This window comes from Symphalangus syndactylus, chromosome 16 (assembly GCF_028878055.3).
Source record: "Symphalangus syndactylus isolate Jambi chromosome 16, NHGRI_mSymSyn1-v2.1_pri, whole genome shotgun sequence".
NCBI lineage: Eukaryota > Metazoa > Chordata > Mammalia > Primates > Hylobatidae > Symphalangus > Symphalangus syndactylus.
The window spans coordinates 69,881,047-69,897,555 of record NC_072438.2 but is presented as its reverse complement, the minus strand read 5'-3'; the positions used below and the strand labels follow the sequence as shown (position 1 = coordinate 69,897,555).

General features: G+C 43.0%; 2 protein-coding genes and 1 long non-coding RNA gene across 15 annotated transcripts in view; 2 read left to right on the top strand and 1 right to left on the bottom strand.

Moving 5' to 3' along the window:
- Nucleotides 1–6,872, top strand: part of RAI14 (retinoic acid induced 14) — a 179,524-nt gene extending 172,652 nt beyond the window's left edge. For all 6 annotated transcript variants that reach the window (XM_055246705.2, XM_055246698.2, XM_055246700.2 and 3 more), the window contains 3 exons: nt 296–445; nt 3,996–4,061; nt 4,952–6,872. In XM_055246705.2, the coding sequence (XP_055102680.1) occupies nt 296–445; nt 3,996–4,061; nt 4,952–5,029 (294 nt within the window). In that variant the 3' untranslated portion in view covers nt 5,030–6,872. The remainder of the gene's footprint in view (nt 1–295; nt 446–3,995; nt 4,062–4,951) is intronic.
- LOC129465047 (uncharacterized) overlaps nt 1–13,538 on the bottom strand; it is a 30,819-nt gene extending 17,281 nt beyond the window's left edge. The window contains exon 1 of the long non-coding RNA XR_008651849.2: nt 12,908–13,538. This is a non-coding gene — a long non-coding RNA (uncharacterized lncRNA). The remainder of the gene's footprint in view (nt 1–12,907) is intronic.
- Nucleotides 13,451–16,509, top strand: part of TTC23L (tetratricopeptide repeat domain 23 like) — a 61,261-nt gene continuing 58,202 nt past the window's right edge. For 3 of the 8 annotated variants that reach the window (XR_010116369.1, XM_055246711.1, XM_063619913.1), the window contains exons 1-2: nt 13,509–13,701; nt 14,877–14,951. Coding sequence is in view for 5 of the 8 variants with exons in the window: in XM_055246711.1 (XP_055102686.1) it covers nt 14,884–14,951 (68 nt within the window). In the remaining 3 variants the exon portion in view is untranslated. Of the gene's footprint in view, nt 13,853–13,886; nt 13,901–14,876; nt 14,952–16,509 lie in introns of those variants that run through there. The other 5 variants (XM_055246710.2, XM_055246709.1, XM_055246712.2 and 2 more) reach the window with 5 other exon arrangements.

Genomic DNA, 16,509 nt, shown 5'->3' with positions numbered 1-16,509 from the left:
TAAAAGTAGGAAACCAACATCACAGCTTTTGTTACCGCCATCACCAAAACATAATATGTAATTCAAGGGCCTTTTTCTGAACCTAATGGATGCAGCAGGCTTTGTTAGTTTGCCTGATTTTGTTATCTGTTTCATTTTATGAGTTTTTTTATTTAAATGTATTAAAAGGGAATTGTTCCAAAGTCTTAAGTCCCAGAGGCCAAAAGAGATGACTATGTTTGAGGCTTAGAAATATATGAAATTTTGCTTTGCAGACATGTTACTGCCTGTTAATACCATTTTCCTTTGCCCCTAGATAAATGACATGTCAAAGGAAGTCACCAAATTGAAGGAAGCCCTGAACAGCCTCTCCCAGCTCTCCTACTCAACAAGCTCATCCAAAAGGCAGAGTCAGCAGCTGGAGGCGCTGCAGCAGCAAGTCAAACAGCTCCAGAACCAGCTGGCGGTGAGTGGGCTTGTTTCTGCTGCCTGGTTTGGGGTGGAGGGTCTGGCAGATTCCATACCATCTTAGCTGCTAGGGCAAGTGGGCGTGAACAAAAAGATTCCCAGCCCAAAGGAATGTACTTCAATGAGCAGTTGACTGATTTCTTCAGTGAGGGCAAAAGAGGGAGTCACTGGTGGAATTCCCGGTCGTTATCAGCAATGCAATGGGTCAGATATTCACTGGGAAGGAAAGAACCAACAGGACAGTGGGAGGAGGCTACGTGCTCACTCATACCCTAACTTTTTACCCCGTCTCCTTTTTCTGCAACACTCTTTCCTCATCTCTGGCTGTGGCAAGAGATTTTTCTTGTTAGAGGCCAGGATCTCTAGTAGTTGTATCTCTATATATCTGAAGCTGCTTCTTGGTCCTTCTCCTTATTTCACCCAGGAAAGCCCTTGCTTATCTAAATTGGTTTCCTGGGCCCATTGTAACAAATCACCACAAATTTGGTTTAAAACAACATGAGTATATTATTTTATAGTTGCATTGAACAGAAGTCCAAAATCACTTTCACTGGACTGACTTTAAGTTGTTGGCAGGGCTGGTTCCTCCTCGAGACTGTAGGAGAAAATCAATTTTCTTGCCTTTTCCAGTACCAGAGGCTGCCTGCATTCCGTGGCTCATGGCCTCTTGCTCCATCTTCGAGGCACATCACTCCAGCATCTGCTCAGTCTTCCCATCTCCTCCTTCAGCCTTTGATTTTCTTGCCTCCCTCTTATAAGGACCCTTGTGATTACATCTAAAGCCCACCTAGATAATCCAGATAATCTCCCTCTCCATCTCAAAACCCTTAATTGCATCTGCAAGATGCCTTTTGCCATATAAAGTAACATTCACGGGTTCTGGGGATTAGGATGTGGACATCTTTCGAGAGCCATTATTTAGCTTCCACAATATCTGTTAAGGTTTGAGTTGGCATGGGTACATTACGTTTTCTACCTAAAGTCCAGGGTTAGTCTGTCCTGGACTGTCTCTAGCTTCCATATACAAACAGAACATGGATTTGATGATTTCTTCAGAATAGACCTCACTGTAGTGAATTCAGATTTCTGCAGTCCTTACTCTGGCTGGCCACAAAGTTCAATGCTAGTTTTGGAGGAAACAGCTCTACTCTAGCAATGGTGGATACTTAGGGGAGGAGAAGCTGCTCTTTACTGTGTTCTGCAGGTCATTCTTCTCCTGATAAAATGGTATTACAGACTTGTAGATAAAGTGCTATTGGTTTATACAGTAATTCTTATAATTATGCAACATGTGTTTGTTGAACTCTTACTATACATCAGTATTATACATGGTGCTGATGATATAAAATAAGACTCAGTCCCTTGCCCTCATGGAGTTTATACTCTATATAAGTTTTCAACAAAGAGATGCCCAGCATACCGTGGGCATACAAAGGAAATGTGTCTGGGCATACAAAGGAAATGTGTCTACCCAATCTTGCTGAGTCATGAAAAGCTTCCTACGGGAGTTATACTCGTGCTGAGTCTTGAAGGCCTGAGTAAGAATATTTTGTTACTCAGCAAGGACTGACATGTGGCATTAGCTGGCTTTTAGGAACCTTGGTGAGAACCATTCCAGTGGAGTGGGGAGGAGGGTAGAATCTGGACTGCAGTAGAATGGCTGCTAGAGAAGTGAGTCAGTAGATAGGTATCTGGTGGGGCTAACCAGTCGCGGCTGGGGTTGGGGGAAGCCTGAAGCAAGTTTGCTGGAAAGATGGGAAATGGTGGTTAGGGTGTGGAATGCTTTCAGTTGAGATTTCAGAGGTGGTAATGACAGAGGCAGGGCTACGACCAAAGAGGAGCATGTTATTAAAGCTGAGAGGTTCAGGTGTTAGATGGATCATTCACACAGATATCGAAGCCAAGCAAATGATGACAGAAGCAAGGATAGAAAGGAAGACAGATCAGAAGATAAAATCATAAATAATTGAGTAGGGATTGCTGAAAGGTGGGGAGGGAACAACACAGAGAGAAATGCCAAATGTGCCTTCTTATGGTGTAAACTTAAAGGACGGGTTTTAAAGTGTCCCTTAATAACAGGAAAGATACCTCATATTCTGACATTGATCGGGGGAAGGAAGAATGGGTATTATGGACTTTTGTACATTTTTGAAGTAATCCATGTATGATGGTCTCAATTTTCATGATGAATTAGGTGGACAGGCTCTTAGAACAAGAGTTTCAGAGATAAGACCCTTGAAACAGCCACTGAGAGGGACTGGAGTAATAGCTCAACAAGGAGAAATAGAAGCATCAGCGGCTGTATTGAGGAACCACTGGAGATTGGGGCCACCACCCTCTTTGCCTCCTTGGTACACTGATAGCTAAATAATTGAGCTCCCCAAGGATTATACAACACTGGCCATATAGTGGATAATCAATAATTCTCTTAAAAATAATAGACTTTAAAAATTAAATTAGTACATATTTGGTCATTGTAGAAAAGTTGAATACAGAAAACTCTTAACAAGTTCCTAATTTTCCACAATTCAATAACTGAGATAATCACTTTTTACATTTGATATATTTCCTTGCAGTATTTACATTTAATGTAGCTGTATTTGCATAAGTATGTGTACATATATACACACATATATACGTATAAACACACATATAGACACACACACACACACACACACATATATATATATATATATATATATATATATATATATTTTTTTTTTTTTTTTTGAGACAGAGTCTTGCTCTGTCACCCAGGCTGGAGTGCAGTGGCGTGATCTCGGCTCATTGCAAGCTCCGCCTCCTGGGTTCATGCCATTCTCCTGCCTCAGCCTCCCAAGTAGCTGGGACTACAGGCGCCCGCCACCACGCCTGGCTAATTTTTTCTATTTTTTAGTAGTGACGGGGTTTCACCATGTTAGCCAGGATGGTCTCGATCTCCTGACCTCGTGATCCGCCTGCCTCGGCCTCCCAAAGTGTTGGGATTACAGGCGTGACCCACTGCGCCCGGCCTATGTATTTTTTGAGACAGAGTTTTGCTCTGTCACCCACGCTGGAGTGCAGTGGTGCGATCTCGGCTCACTGCAACCTCTGCCTCCCAGGTTCAAGCCATTCGCCTGCCTCAGCCTCCTGAGTAGCTGGGATTACAGGTACCGACTACTACGCCTGGCTAATTTTTGTATTTTTAGTAGAGACGGGGTTTCACCATGTTGTCCAGGCTGGTCTCAAACTCCTGACCTCAAGTGATCACCCACCTCAGCCGCCCAAAGTGCATATATTTTTAAAACCAAACTTGGGATGATAATAACTCCTTTTCATACGGTTTTTTCTAGAGTTGACATACCAAGACTTTTTTCCCTAAGATTATTGGCAAGTATTCAGAAATACACAAGCCAGTAAGACCACAACAATTTTAGAAGCTTCCAGAGCTCGCATAAAGTGGAGGGGACCACTTGGGTAGCATTTGGCTGCAGCTTTCTCACAGTTTTTTGTTTTTGTTCTTTAAAGATCTCCTAAGCTCATAATAATGTGAAATATTCCCTTTCTAGGAATGCAAGAAACAACACCAGGAGGTCATATCAGTTTACAGAATGCATCTTCTGTATGCTGTGCAGGTATGGTAATGCCCCTTGAAGTATCTGGACATCCTAAAGAAATATGGCAGCGCATGTTGACAGAACTCCCATCATTTAACCAGTAGAATGAACAAGAATTAGAGGAGAATCCTTTTCACTGGAAAGCCCAGATATGCCTTTTGCATTGCTTTGGATTCTGTGTCAGGAGCCTTGTGCCCTGTTTACCAGGAACAGCCCCATCTTTTAAGGCAGGGCCTCACTCTGTCTCGAAGGCTGGAGTGTAATGGCATAATGTCGCCTCACTGTAGCCTCGACCCATGGGCTCAAGTGATCCTCCCACCTTAGCCTCCCAAGTAGGTGGGATTACAGGCACCCACCGCTGTACCTGGCTAATTTTTGTATTTTTTGTAGAGATGGGGCTTTGCCATGTTGCCCAGGCTGGTCTCAAACTCCTGAGCTCAAACAATCCACCCGCCTCGGCCTCCCAAGTGCTGAGATTACAGGCATGAGCCACCACGCCCCGCCCTCCCATCATTTATTGAGGAATGAGGGACGATGTGGTCCTCCACTAGGAGGATCGGGGCTTTATTTTCCAGCAATGCTGATCTTCTTAGTTACCAGTGCTGCCTTGGCTCTACGAAGCTTGGTGTTCTGGCTGCTGGACTCACATTTGCAACTGAGACCCCAGATAGCTTTTGCTGAGGGTTTTGGTAGACAGTGCCACCTCATTTTCCAGCTGGATAAAGGCAGGGCCCTTTCTTTGACTCAGTTCCTCATATAAATTTGGGAAATGATAGGGCTGACATTCCTGTGAAAGATGTGGGAATTAGCCCAGGTCTTCATTGCAGTCAGCCATCTCATTCCCCAGAGAAGAAAGTGCCATGGCTTAATTTAGGTTCTAATGAGTATCTTGTGTTTGAATATCCTAGGGCCAGATGGATGAAGATGTCCAGAAAGTACTGAAGCAAATCCTTACCATGTGTAAAAACCAGTCTCAAAAGAAGTAAAGTGGATTCCTCGGCAGGACACTGCTCCTTGTCATCCGTCTTTGTGTTAGATCCAGAGTTGTTGGCAGCTGCTGCCATTGTTCTCATTCGTGGTATGCACTGTGGCCTAGCGTAGCTTCTTCCCTTTCCAAAGGTTTCTGAGGACTTGTCCCAGGAGAAGACTGCCCGCCTCAGAACTGCTTAGAGACTTCAAACCAGCAGAGGTGAAAGTCCCTGCCATCCCTTCAGATTCCAGAGCTGGGATCCGCCACGCCCAGAGGTCTGGTCCTGATGCTGGCAGGGGGGCCCCCTCCTCTATACCTGACTGGCTGAGTGGCTTCATCACCACCGAGTGATGTGCTGAGGCCTCCTGCAGTGAATGCTCCTTCCATTCCTGTACTCAGGCAGTGCCATTCAGCACAGGAGAGCTCTTTTTGCCTTTGGCTTTCAATTCCAAAACATGATTTAATTTCTAACTAAATTAGTATGGCACTAGTTATGAAGTATCTGCTTAAAACCCTTTATCATGATATCCTGTGGATTTAAAAACTCTAATTCATGTTTTCTTCCCATCTGCCTTATATATCTCATCACCCTGCTTATCAATATTCAGTTTGATGAGCACTATTAACTAAAATATGAAACTTAAAAACAAAAGCAAGTTGTCCTTAAAAGTTCTTTTTTTAAGTAAATTGTTGACATATTGCAAATTTTCTATGCAAACTTGCCTCCTGCTGTTATCCGTGAAGCTCAGGAAATCCAAACATTTGTGTTTCAACAAGGGACAGTAAACTGTGTGTTTACAGCCAAAAGAAATGCCTCATAGTTCTTAACCTCAACTTTTGTAAAAGTATTTTTTTCTCTGTAATATTTTTATTGGCTCATAAAGATGTTTTCATATCTAAACTCCTAAATAAGTGAAATTACAGTAGATTATATTAACAAAATACTTTTTAGGTAGCCATGCTTGAGACTTTTTAAAAATATAACTTTTTCCTTAAAGTTTTCAGCTATAGCAAAAGGTAGTTATGTAGGCCAGACCTAATATGAGCTGCCACCAACACCCCTAGAACTTTCAGCCATGGTGTCTTCAGAATTGTAGCGCATTTCTGAATCTAGCAATTCCTCCTTTTACCCGTTGAATGTTTTTGAATGCCCTGACTCTACCAGCACCCATAAATGATCTCTGGAAGGACTGTTAGTACCAACCTGTTTTTCAACTTTGAAATTAAAAACCCTGATATGGTAATATTATGGTGCATAGCAGAGGTCTCGGAAAAAAAATGTTTCTGTTCACTTTACTTTCAGGTTAAAAATGTTTCTAACACGCTTGCAGCTTCCCTTATGGCATTAATCTTTTTGAGGGAGAGAGACAATCCAGGACTCTCCAAAGTATTTAACTGAAGGTAGGGCCTGCTCTGACAGGGCCCACATCTCACAGGGCTGCCTGGCCTCAGTGGGTGCTTGGCTGTGCTGGATGATATGTTGATCTGTATTGGATAAGGACCAATGACAGCAAAGCAAAAATGGCTTTAAAGCTCGGTGTTACTTTTCTTAAGTTGTTTAATTATAGTTAAGCAATTTGAAAAATGCTCCAAAGAAATGTGAAAGGACCTTTTGTCACAGCACTTCAGAAAATACAAAACAGCCCCTTCTGCCCCCGCACAGAAATGCTGCAGAGTATATGAAACTTGAGACATTTTTGTAGGATGCCTGACAAGGTGTAGCCTTTTATCTTGTTTCCGGATGCGTATTTATTACGAGTACTCTGGTTAAATATTGAAAAGTTATATGCTGTAGTTTAGTATTTTGTCTTTGTAATTTACAGAAGTTATTGGAGAAAATAAACTTGTTTCATTTTGCATTTCTGGTGTTGATTCTTGGTGTATTCAGAAGCATATCTGTGTGGCTTCTGAAGATCAGTTCAATAGCATTTCAGTGTGATGGGTTTTCTAGCCTGTACTATGCTCAGCTGGTATGAGTTGTCCGCACTGTCTCACACAAAGTCTCACATCATTTCTTTTTCCCAGCTCTTGGATTCGCCCTGAGCTCTGCCCCGCGTATCAGCCGCTTTGGGGCAGTTGAATCACGGTCCTTTAATTCACAATTGCCTCTCATTTAATCTGCAGTCTTTTTAACTGTTTGGAAGCCTCCACTGGATTTTTTTTCCCTCTTGCTTCTTGCTTTTTTTGAAAAAGTAGTTCATACACACAGTAACATAAATAAGTAAATAAATAAATAAATAATCCAAATACATTTTCCTGCCCCATTACAAAGATAATTGAATTCATTCCTGACAAAACTCTTGTCGGGTGAATTCTGGCAAGGTTAAAATCATAATTAAAATGACATGAATTAGGTACAGCTACTTAAGGAGTTAGCATTGTTTATCACACTCCAATGTAACAAGGCCATTTCCCTTCACTTACAACATGATTCCACCTCTACTTCAGTTTCATTGTGCCTTCCTACTATACACTGAAACTTTATTTCAAAGAAAGCATGTGTGTGATACTCAGTTGAATCTCTTATTTCAACTGTGGCCAACCAGACAACTCAGAAGGGCACTTCATGGGGACACACAGCTGGAGAGGAAACTGAGATAAACCCAAACCAGTCATCTCTGATGAACAGAAACACCTCATAAGGCAAAACTGGGATATGAAAAGAAACTCTCCTGCCTCCACAATTAGATAGCAGCTGAGACTGTAGGACAAATGAAAGGAACCACAAATACATCTTTCTCTTACTCCCCAATCCTTAGTGCATCTACCCAGAAGCAACATCTAGTAAGTTTTTTCGGTGACCTGAGACATTCACTGTTTATATGTACATGTAGGCATGTATTTTTCTTTCTTCTTTAAATATCTTGGAGATTATTCTCTGTCGGCATACAAATCTCACTCTTTTTAACTGCTGAATAAAATTTCGTAGTGTGGTTGTGCTATATTTTATCTCAATAATTCCACATTATGGACATTTAATTGCTTCCAGTATTGCAGCTACAAAAATGATGCAATGACTATCCTATGTATATATGTATATCTTTACACGTGTAATGATTTTTTGAATTTTCAAATTGCTCATTTTTACATTAGCTTCCATCAAGATACGGGCAGAAAATAATGAATAGAATATTGTTCGTATCATCACATTGAGAAAGAATGGCCTTTCCCTTCATGTTGGTTGAATAAGAGTCATTAATTTGTTTTCCTTAAATACACTTTAAGACAAACTCCAAAGCCTTTAGTAATTAAACCCACCCATCTTAAGATAAACACATGATACGCTGTGAGGGGAAAACACTCCCCAAACATGTTGAAGCACAACATTTTGCAATGCGGCATAACAAGAATATTGGGTGCTGACAGTAGCAGAAACATTATGCAACAAAGATTGGGGTCATTTTTTGAGCAAAGTTAAGCAGCAGACTGCAAAGCCAAGAGTGAGCTGGAAAAAGCCACAGACCAAGGAACCAGGGCATTCACATGAGTAGCAATTTCTATTCACCAGATCAGGGCAGAGATTTGTCAAGCATTATGGGAGCGTCTGACATATTTGAGAAACAAAAGAACAAGGGCTCAGCGAGCCATAGGAGCTGGGCAAGGGAACAATCAACATGGGTTCCAGCAGATGGAAAGGCTTCTTTGAGGAGTAAAGCCCCCACGAGGTGAGTAGGAGGAAAGCAAAGAGACATTCCTGCATACTTACTATAAAGCAGGCTCTAAAATTGGAAGAAATAGCATATTCAAGAACTGTAACTGGATGTACCAGATTATAAAGTGGAGGATACATAAGAGTATTAGTCTGTTTTCATGCTGCTGATAAAAACATACCCAAGACTGGGAAATTTACAAAAGAAAGGTTTCATGGACTTACAGTTCCACTGGCTAGGGAGGCCTCTCAGTCATGGTAGAAGGCGAGAAGGAGCAAGTCATGTCTTAAATGGATGGCAGCAGGCAAAGAGAGCTTGTGCAGGGAACCTCCCGTTTTTAAAACCATCAGATCTTGTAAGACTTATCCACTATCACAAGAACAGCATGGGAAAGACCCACCCTCATGATTCAATTATCTCCCACCAGGTTCCCCCCACAACATGTGGGAATTCAAGATGAGATTTGGGTGGGGACACAGCCAAACCATATCAGTAAGGGATAGAAAAGAGCAGGACACAGTCAAATGATGTAAGCTGCTAACAGCCAGGAGAAGAGGGCTCCTTATGTGTCACCTCCATATGTTTTTAAAGCCATGCATTTAAGTTACACACTCTAGTAGGCAGAATAAGTCCTCCCAAAGACGTCCATGTCCTAATCCTCAGAACCTGTGAATATGTTAGCTGTGAATCTAACCTATGAATAAGTTACATGACAAGGAGGAATTAAGGTTGCTGATAGAATTAAGCCTGCTAATCTGCTGACCTTTAAATAAGATTATCCAGGTGGGCCCAGTATAACAAGAGGGGTCTTTTAAAAATGGAAAGAAGGGTCGGAGATTTGAAGATGCTGCATTGCTGCTGGCTTTGAAGATGAAGAGAACAAATCAAGGAATGCAGCCAGGCTCTAGAGGCTGGAAAAGGTAAGAAAAAATTTTCTCCTTGAGCTCCCAGAAGGAGCCATCCTTGCAGACATCTTGTCTTTAGCCCAGTGACACCCATTTCAGACTTTCAACCTCCAGAATTATACAATAATAAACTTGTGTTTGTTAAGCCACTGAGTTTGTGGTGACTTATTACAGCAACAATAGGAAACTGATACACACAGGGAGGCCAGAATCTCTACTAATGGAGTTCCTAAAGGTCATTTGAAGTTTATTTAATTTTTTTTTTTTTTAACACTGATATATCCCAGGCACTGTGCTGAATGCTAAAGGCTCAATGATAACAACAACTGCTCATGAAGAGCTCATAGCTGGCCAAACAGGGCCTGCTACCTAGCAAGTATTCTGTATTCACTCAGTGGGTAGATGAATATTTAGACGGATGAATTGCCTATAAGGCCCTCCATGACCTGATGCCCCACTACTTTACTGGCATAGTCTTTTGTCTCTTTCCTCCTCATTCTTACTGCCCTTTGCTGTTCTTTGACCCCATTAAACTTGTTCCTGCCTCAGGGCTTTTGCACTTGCTGTTAACATCTTAGAATGTTCTTCTAGATATTTGCACAATTTGTTGCATGATTTGAGGTATCTTCTCAATATCATCTTGTCAGAGAGGCCCTGTTTAACTACACTATGTAAGACAGTACACCCCTCCCACCATGGCCACATCACCTTCTAGATCTCTTACCTGGTTTTATTTTTCTCTGTAACTGTTTATCACGTTTTTTTTTTCTTTCTTTTTTTTTTAAGATGGATTCTTGCTCTTGTCACCCAGGCTGAGAGTGCAATGGAACGACCTTGGCTCACTGCAACCTCTGCCTCCCAGGTTCAAGTGATTCTCCGCCTCAGCCTCCCAAGTAGCTGAGATTACAGGCACCCGCCACCACACCCAGCTAATTTTTTACTTTTAGTAGAGATGGGGTTTGCCATGTTGGCCAGGCTGGTCTCAAAATCGTGATCTCACGATCTGCCCGCCTTGGCCTCCCAAAGTGCTGGGATTACAGGTGTGAGCCACTGTGCCCGGCCCACTTTTTCTTAAGGTGACTCTTCTGGCTAAGGGAGTGAGTGAGTCCTGAAATCCAGCCCACTCTCTGTTCCCAAAGCTGTACTCCTTAGCAGGGGTCTGAGTCTGGCTGGAGGAAAAGGCTTTTTCCAAATTCATACAATGTCACTGCATACTCCCTAAGCCTTGTGCCTTTTTGTAACTTGCAGAGACACCATACTGTTTACTAGCAGCTCTGTTTTTCTTCATCTAGTAGAATATAAATTCCTGGAAAGCAAAATCATTATCTTATTTGTTCACTTTTGCTTTCCTATTGCTTAGAACATTATCTGGCACATAGTAGGTATTCCACAAATATTTTTGTCTGAGTGGATGGATAGATGCATGGAGATTGGAGAAACTTGCAAATAAACAGAAGTGCCAGTACAATGTGAGAGTCATGATGAGATTGTGGACAGGATACTGCGGGAGTTCAGAAGCAAGGCATCTAACCCTCTCTTGAGAGGCCATAAAAATGTATTCCAAGAGAAAGTTTATTTGGATTTCCTTGCCTTAAATTTCACAGTTCCTGGGATAAGAATAGCTTGGAGATAATCACATTTGATTTGGGGCTGTAAGAGCCTAGAAAAACCCTCCATACTGCTTCCTCTATGCAATTTCTGCAATAGCAATGCTTGCCACCTCTACCTCCAGATCAGGGGAGGGAATGTGAATACACACAGTGGAAAAGCACTATCCACTCAGATTAGTGGGATTCCATCCCAGAGTTAGTGAACAAACCTAAAAGTGTATATACTACAACTAAAGCTTACATTTGGGGGACAGGGTTAACATGGCAAGGAAAGAAAATACCACAAAACTTCAAGAGTCTTCAAAGTTCTGGCAGGACGGTGGCTCACACCTGTAATCCCAGCACGTTGGGAGGCTGAGGTAGGCAGATCACCTGAGGTCAGGAGTTTGAGACCAGCCTGGCCAACAGTGAAACCCTGTCTCTACTAAAAATACAAAAACTAGACAGACAGTAGTGGCGCACGCCTGTAATCCAGCTACTCGGGAGGCTGAGGCAACAGAATTACTTTAACCTGGGAGGCGGTGGTTGCACTGAGCCAAGATCACACCACTGCACTCCAACCTGGGCCACAGAGTGAGACTCGGTCTCAAAAAAAAAAAAAAGCCGCCAAAGTTATTTTATTTTGATTTATAATTTTTACGGATGCAAGCAACATGCTTCTGGTCAGAGCTAATGAAATGGCGGCCGAATTACAGCGTTGGCTTTAGGAATGGGAATTCAGTGCCTGTTCTGGTTCCACTTCCCTTCACAATTATCAGCAAAAGCAAAGGTTTAGAAAAGAGACATTACCTTTAATATACTTAGAAACAATCTCACAGCCATTTCCTAGAATGAAAGAACATTAAAACCTTTCCATTTGATGACCAACTTAACAAGGGGTAAGAGAAATAAATGTTGGAGAACAGGAAACAGGTTGTTCCTTTTTACTCCCATACATGTTAAATACTGTTCACAGAGTCATAAAAATCGTTTACCCCTTACAGAAACCTGGAACCAGAAGGAGCTTCAGAATGCAAGTGGTACAAATACTTTCACCGTATAGGCAAGAAAATTGGGACCCACTGGCCGTGACTCGGCCGAGGCTACAGCGTCAAAACCAGAACCTTGACATTCTGAAATCAAGTTCATTGCTGTCATCGTTGTTCCATGCTGAGAGTTTTCTCAGGAAAGAGAATAAAGTGGGGTAATCTTTCCAAAATTGTGACTATGGAGCTCGAAAGTACAGATTTAAATCTTAACAGACCGTACAGGTTTCACTTAAGAGATATTCAAGCAAACTCATTTAAATAATTCCTCCAACCTAACTCCAAAAAGGCTTTCTTGGCAGTCTTGGATCAATGGCAATTAAACTTCCATCCTAGAGCTGGAAGTAACAAACACCAAACGTAAATACCATCTTTCACATTCTCAATGTTCTCCTTGTCTCTCCACCTAGTCTGCTCTTTTCTGAAAACAACTGGGACACATTCACTCCAACTTGGCTTGCCATAGGCCTAGTCTATGATAGGGTTCATAATAACATCCTTCAACATAGCGTTGCAAGAGCTGGCGCTGTTTGTTTGGGTATGGCCACAATTGCCTCTGCACCTTGTGTGTATTACACACACCGTGTATTCCATGCCAACGAAGGGGTAAGATACGGCTGCATTATTTAGGGTTAAGTGCTAAATGTGCCCGACTCCCCCGCTGAACAGCTAACCATTAGCAGATCTAGTAGTCGATTACTTACCCTACTCACTTCCTGCAACATCTTTCCTAACCATGCCTAGCTCCAATATTAACTGGGTAACACAGACGGTGCCAGCACAGTCAACAGCCATATCTAAGCCTTTCCTCTGGGGTCCATAAAAACAAAATTCCTGAGGAGCTGCGGGGGTGCACCGTGGCCAGGGATCGTCGTCGAATACAGCCCGCACACGTCGCAGCTTTAAATAGGTAGGGTCGTGGGGCCCGGCGGTCCCTTCCATCCTTGGACGGAATGTATCTTCTCTTCCTACGCCTTCACCTCCGAGGGGTAAGGTCTCCTGAGATACAATATGCAGAGGCCAGTTTTGGGGCGAGCCGGAGGCCGTGCGCTTCTAGCCTGCGGGAACGGCAAAGCGGAGGGTAAGGTAAGAGCTGCTGTAGGCGGGAGCCCACAGGGACTCTCCGAACCGGAAGTGCCCCGCGTGGCCATGGCCACAGGCGCTCCTAGCCGACCCGTAGCGTTCCGTCCCCATGGCAACGTTATTGTCTCGTTGGCCGGAACCTGGGTTGCGGAAGGTAACTGGGGACCTCGCAGGCTGTGTAGCTTTCGCGAGGCACCGCTTTGGACCAGGGTCAGGAAGCCGACGCAGCGAGAGGAAGCCGCGCAGTCGGACTGAGGGAGCCGGGGGGCTGGTTCCGGGGCGTGGTTTCCCCGCCGTGAGCCAGGTGCGCCGTGCGCACTCGCGCGTTCTCTTAGAGCCTCCGTGGCAGGGGCACCTCTGAGCAGAGCTTGACCTGCGGCGTCAGGGCTTACGGAGTTACCGCGGAACCACAGCGGTAAAAGAGGAGCGATTCGTTCTTGAGGGGGGCCAGAGTTTGGTGTTCAGGGCCATGCGGAACGTCATAGGAACAGAGTCCGGGAGTTTGAGAGATCAGAACTCCTTGCTATGGGCATAGTGTTTAAAGTGGAGGTTAAAAAGAGAAATTAGTGAGTCTCCCTTTCTGATTTTCGGAGAGTGGATGCTCTGGAGCCTGGGTCAGAAATCCACTCAGGGCTCGGCGGGAATTAGTGATTCTGGAGGGTGAAATGAGAGGCGACTTGGTGGATGTTAATGTTCAGTAAATAACTGCGTTCGATTTGGATTTGATTTAAGCGACTGGCATAGCCTTCCTTGAGAGCTGAATTTCACAAATACTATATTTAGAAATCACACTTTTCGTCATGTGCTTCCGAGGTTTCCCCCATCATCTAACAGCAACAACTAAAACAGACACATGAATTTCATTTTATTGTTTTATTTTATTTTGAGACGGAGTCTCGCTCTGTCCCGGGTTCAAGCGATTCTCCTGCCTCAGCCTCCCGAGTAGCTGGAACTACAGGCGTGCACCACCACAGCCGACTAAATTTTGTATTTTTAGTAGAGACGGGGTTTCACCATGTTGGCCAGACTGGTCTTGAACTCCTGAACTCAGGTGATCCACCCGCCTCGGCTTCCCACAGTGCTGGGATTACAGGCGTGAGCCTCTGTACCCGCCTCATGACCCCTTTACTAGAATCTGCTATTAATTAGTGAAACGACCCCAGGGGGAAAAAAAAAAAAGCAGAATTAACCAATACACTGGCTGTGCTTCATTTACCACTGAGAGCTGGTTGCTTTGCTTAAATCCATCATGCCGTCAGACTTGCAAAAACAATATCTGAGTTAAGTAGGTGACCATAGTTTTGATGACCCAGGAACTGTAAATGTGCTTGCTTTGAGACATAAAGGCCAGGGATTTTGGAGAAGTAGGGTGGAGTTGAAATTAGGGGAAAGAAATTTAACTTAGACATTTAATTTGGCAAATGTCTGTTTTCCGGTGGTCTCCATATCTGAGTATGCGTAGTCTGTGGATTTGGGATGGGTTATATATTTGAGCAGTTTTAGTTTAATGTTAATAGCAAACCAGAGGGGGAAAACAGAACAGACACCCAGCCTTTTGTCTCAAAGCTTACCTTACCTGATTCTTGGTAGGAAGAAGATGCAAGCGAGCCCCATCCATATCCCAACTGTTAGCAATGACATTGACTGGGATTTCTGCTTCCGTATGTAAGTATCACAGAATTTTGACATCACAGGTACTCACTGGGCTGAAACACTGGGACCTCCTGCTTAAGGCAAGCCTGGGTGAGGAGCTTTGCATGAACATTATATAAAAGAGAAGGGTTCACGACCAGCCTGGCTAACGTGGTGAAACCCCGTCTCTACTAAAAATACAAAAATTAGCTGGGCGGTAGCTGGCATGTGACTGTAATCCCAGCTACTTGGGAGGCTGAGGCAGGAGAATAGCTTGAACCCGGAGGCAGAGGTTGCGGCGAGCTGAGATTGCGCCACTGCACTCCAGTCTGGGCGACAGAGACCCTGTCTCAAAACAAACAAAAACAAAAGAAAACAAAAAAAAGAAGGTTGTGTTTCTGTGATGTGCTTTAATAAATATCTATTTGTATTTACAACCTATGCATGATAGAAGATTGCTTTTTCCCGACTTAAGGAAATTTTAAAAGGTTTTAAAATAAAAATAGATTAGTTATAACAAGATTGGCAAAGTTGTAGAGAGTTAGCTATAACAAAGTTAATGAGAAAATTAAGTTTTACAAAATAGAGTAAATAAAACTTTCATATCGTCTAATACTTATTGAGCACATACTATGTGCCAGGCTCTGTTCTAAGTACCTTAAACATCTTAGCTGATTTAATCCCCCCAAGCCCTGTGAAGGAGGTACATTTTATAGATGAGTATGAATCAAAGAGATGTTAGGGAGTTTACCCAAAGTTGCACAGCTAGTAAGTGGTGTTTAAACTGGGCATTCTGACTCTAGAATCAATCCATTCTTGTTTTGTTTTTAGAGACAGTCTTGCTCTGTCACCCAGGCTAGAGTGCAGTGGTGCAATCACAGCTCACTGCAGCCTTGGCCTCTTGGGCTCAAGAGATCCTCCCACCTCAGCCTCCCGAGTAGCTGGGACTACAGCCACACACCACCATACCTGGCTAATTTTTACATTTTTGTAGAGATGGGTTCTCATTGTGTTACCTAGGCTGGTCTCGAACTCCTGGGCTCAAGTGATCCTCCTGCCTCATCCTCTCAAAGTGCTGGGATTACAGTCATGAGCCACTGTGCCCAGCTAGAGTCCATTCTTTAACCATTCTCTATACCAGGGTTTCTCAATCTCTGCACTGTTGACATTGGGGTTGGATAATTGTTTGTTGTGGAGGGTTGTCCTATATATTATAGGATTTTTAGCAGCATCCTTGGCCACTATCCACTAGATGCCAGTAGCGCTAGCTCCAGTTGTGACAAGCAAAAATGTCTCTAGACGCTGCCAGATTTCCCCTCAGGGCAAAGTCATCTTTAGTTGGGAACCACTGCTCTATACCAGTGCCATCAAATAGAAATATAATGCAAGCCACATATGTAATTTAAAATTTTTTGCTACCCATATTAAAAGGTGAAATGAAACACAAGAATTTAATTTCAATACTATATTTTCTTTATTTCAATATATACAAAATATGCTAAAATTATTAATGAAATATTTGGTTATCTTTTTATACTCTTTAAAATACAGCACATATTTTACATTTACAGCACATCTTAATTCAGACTAG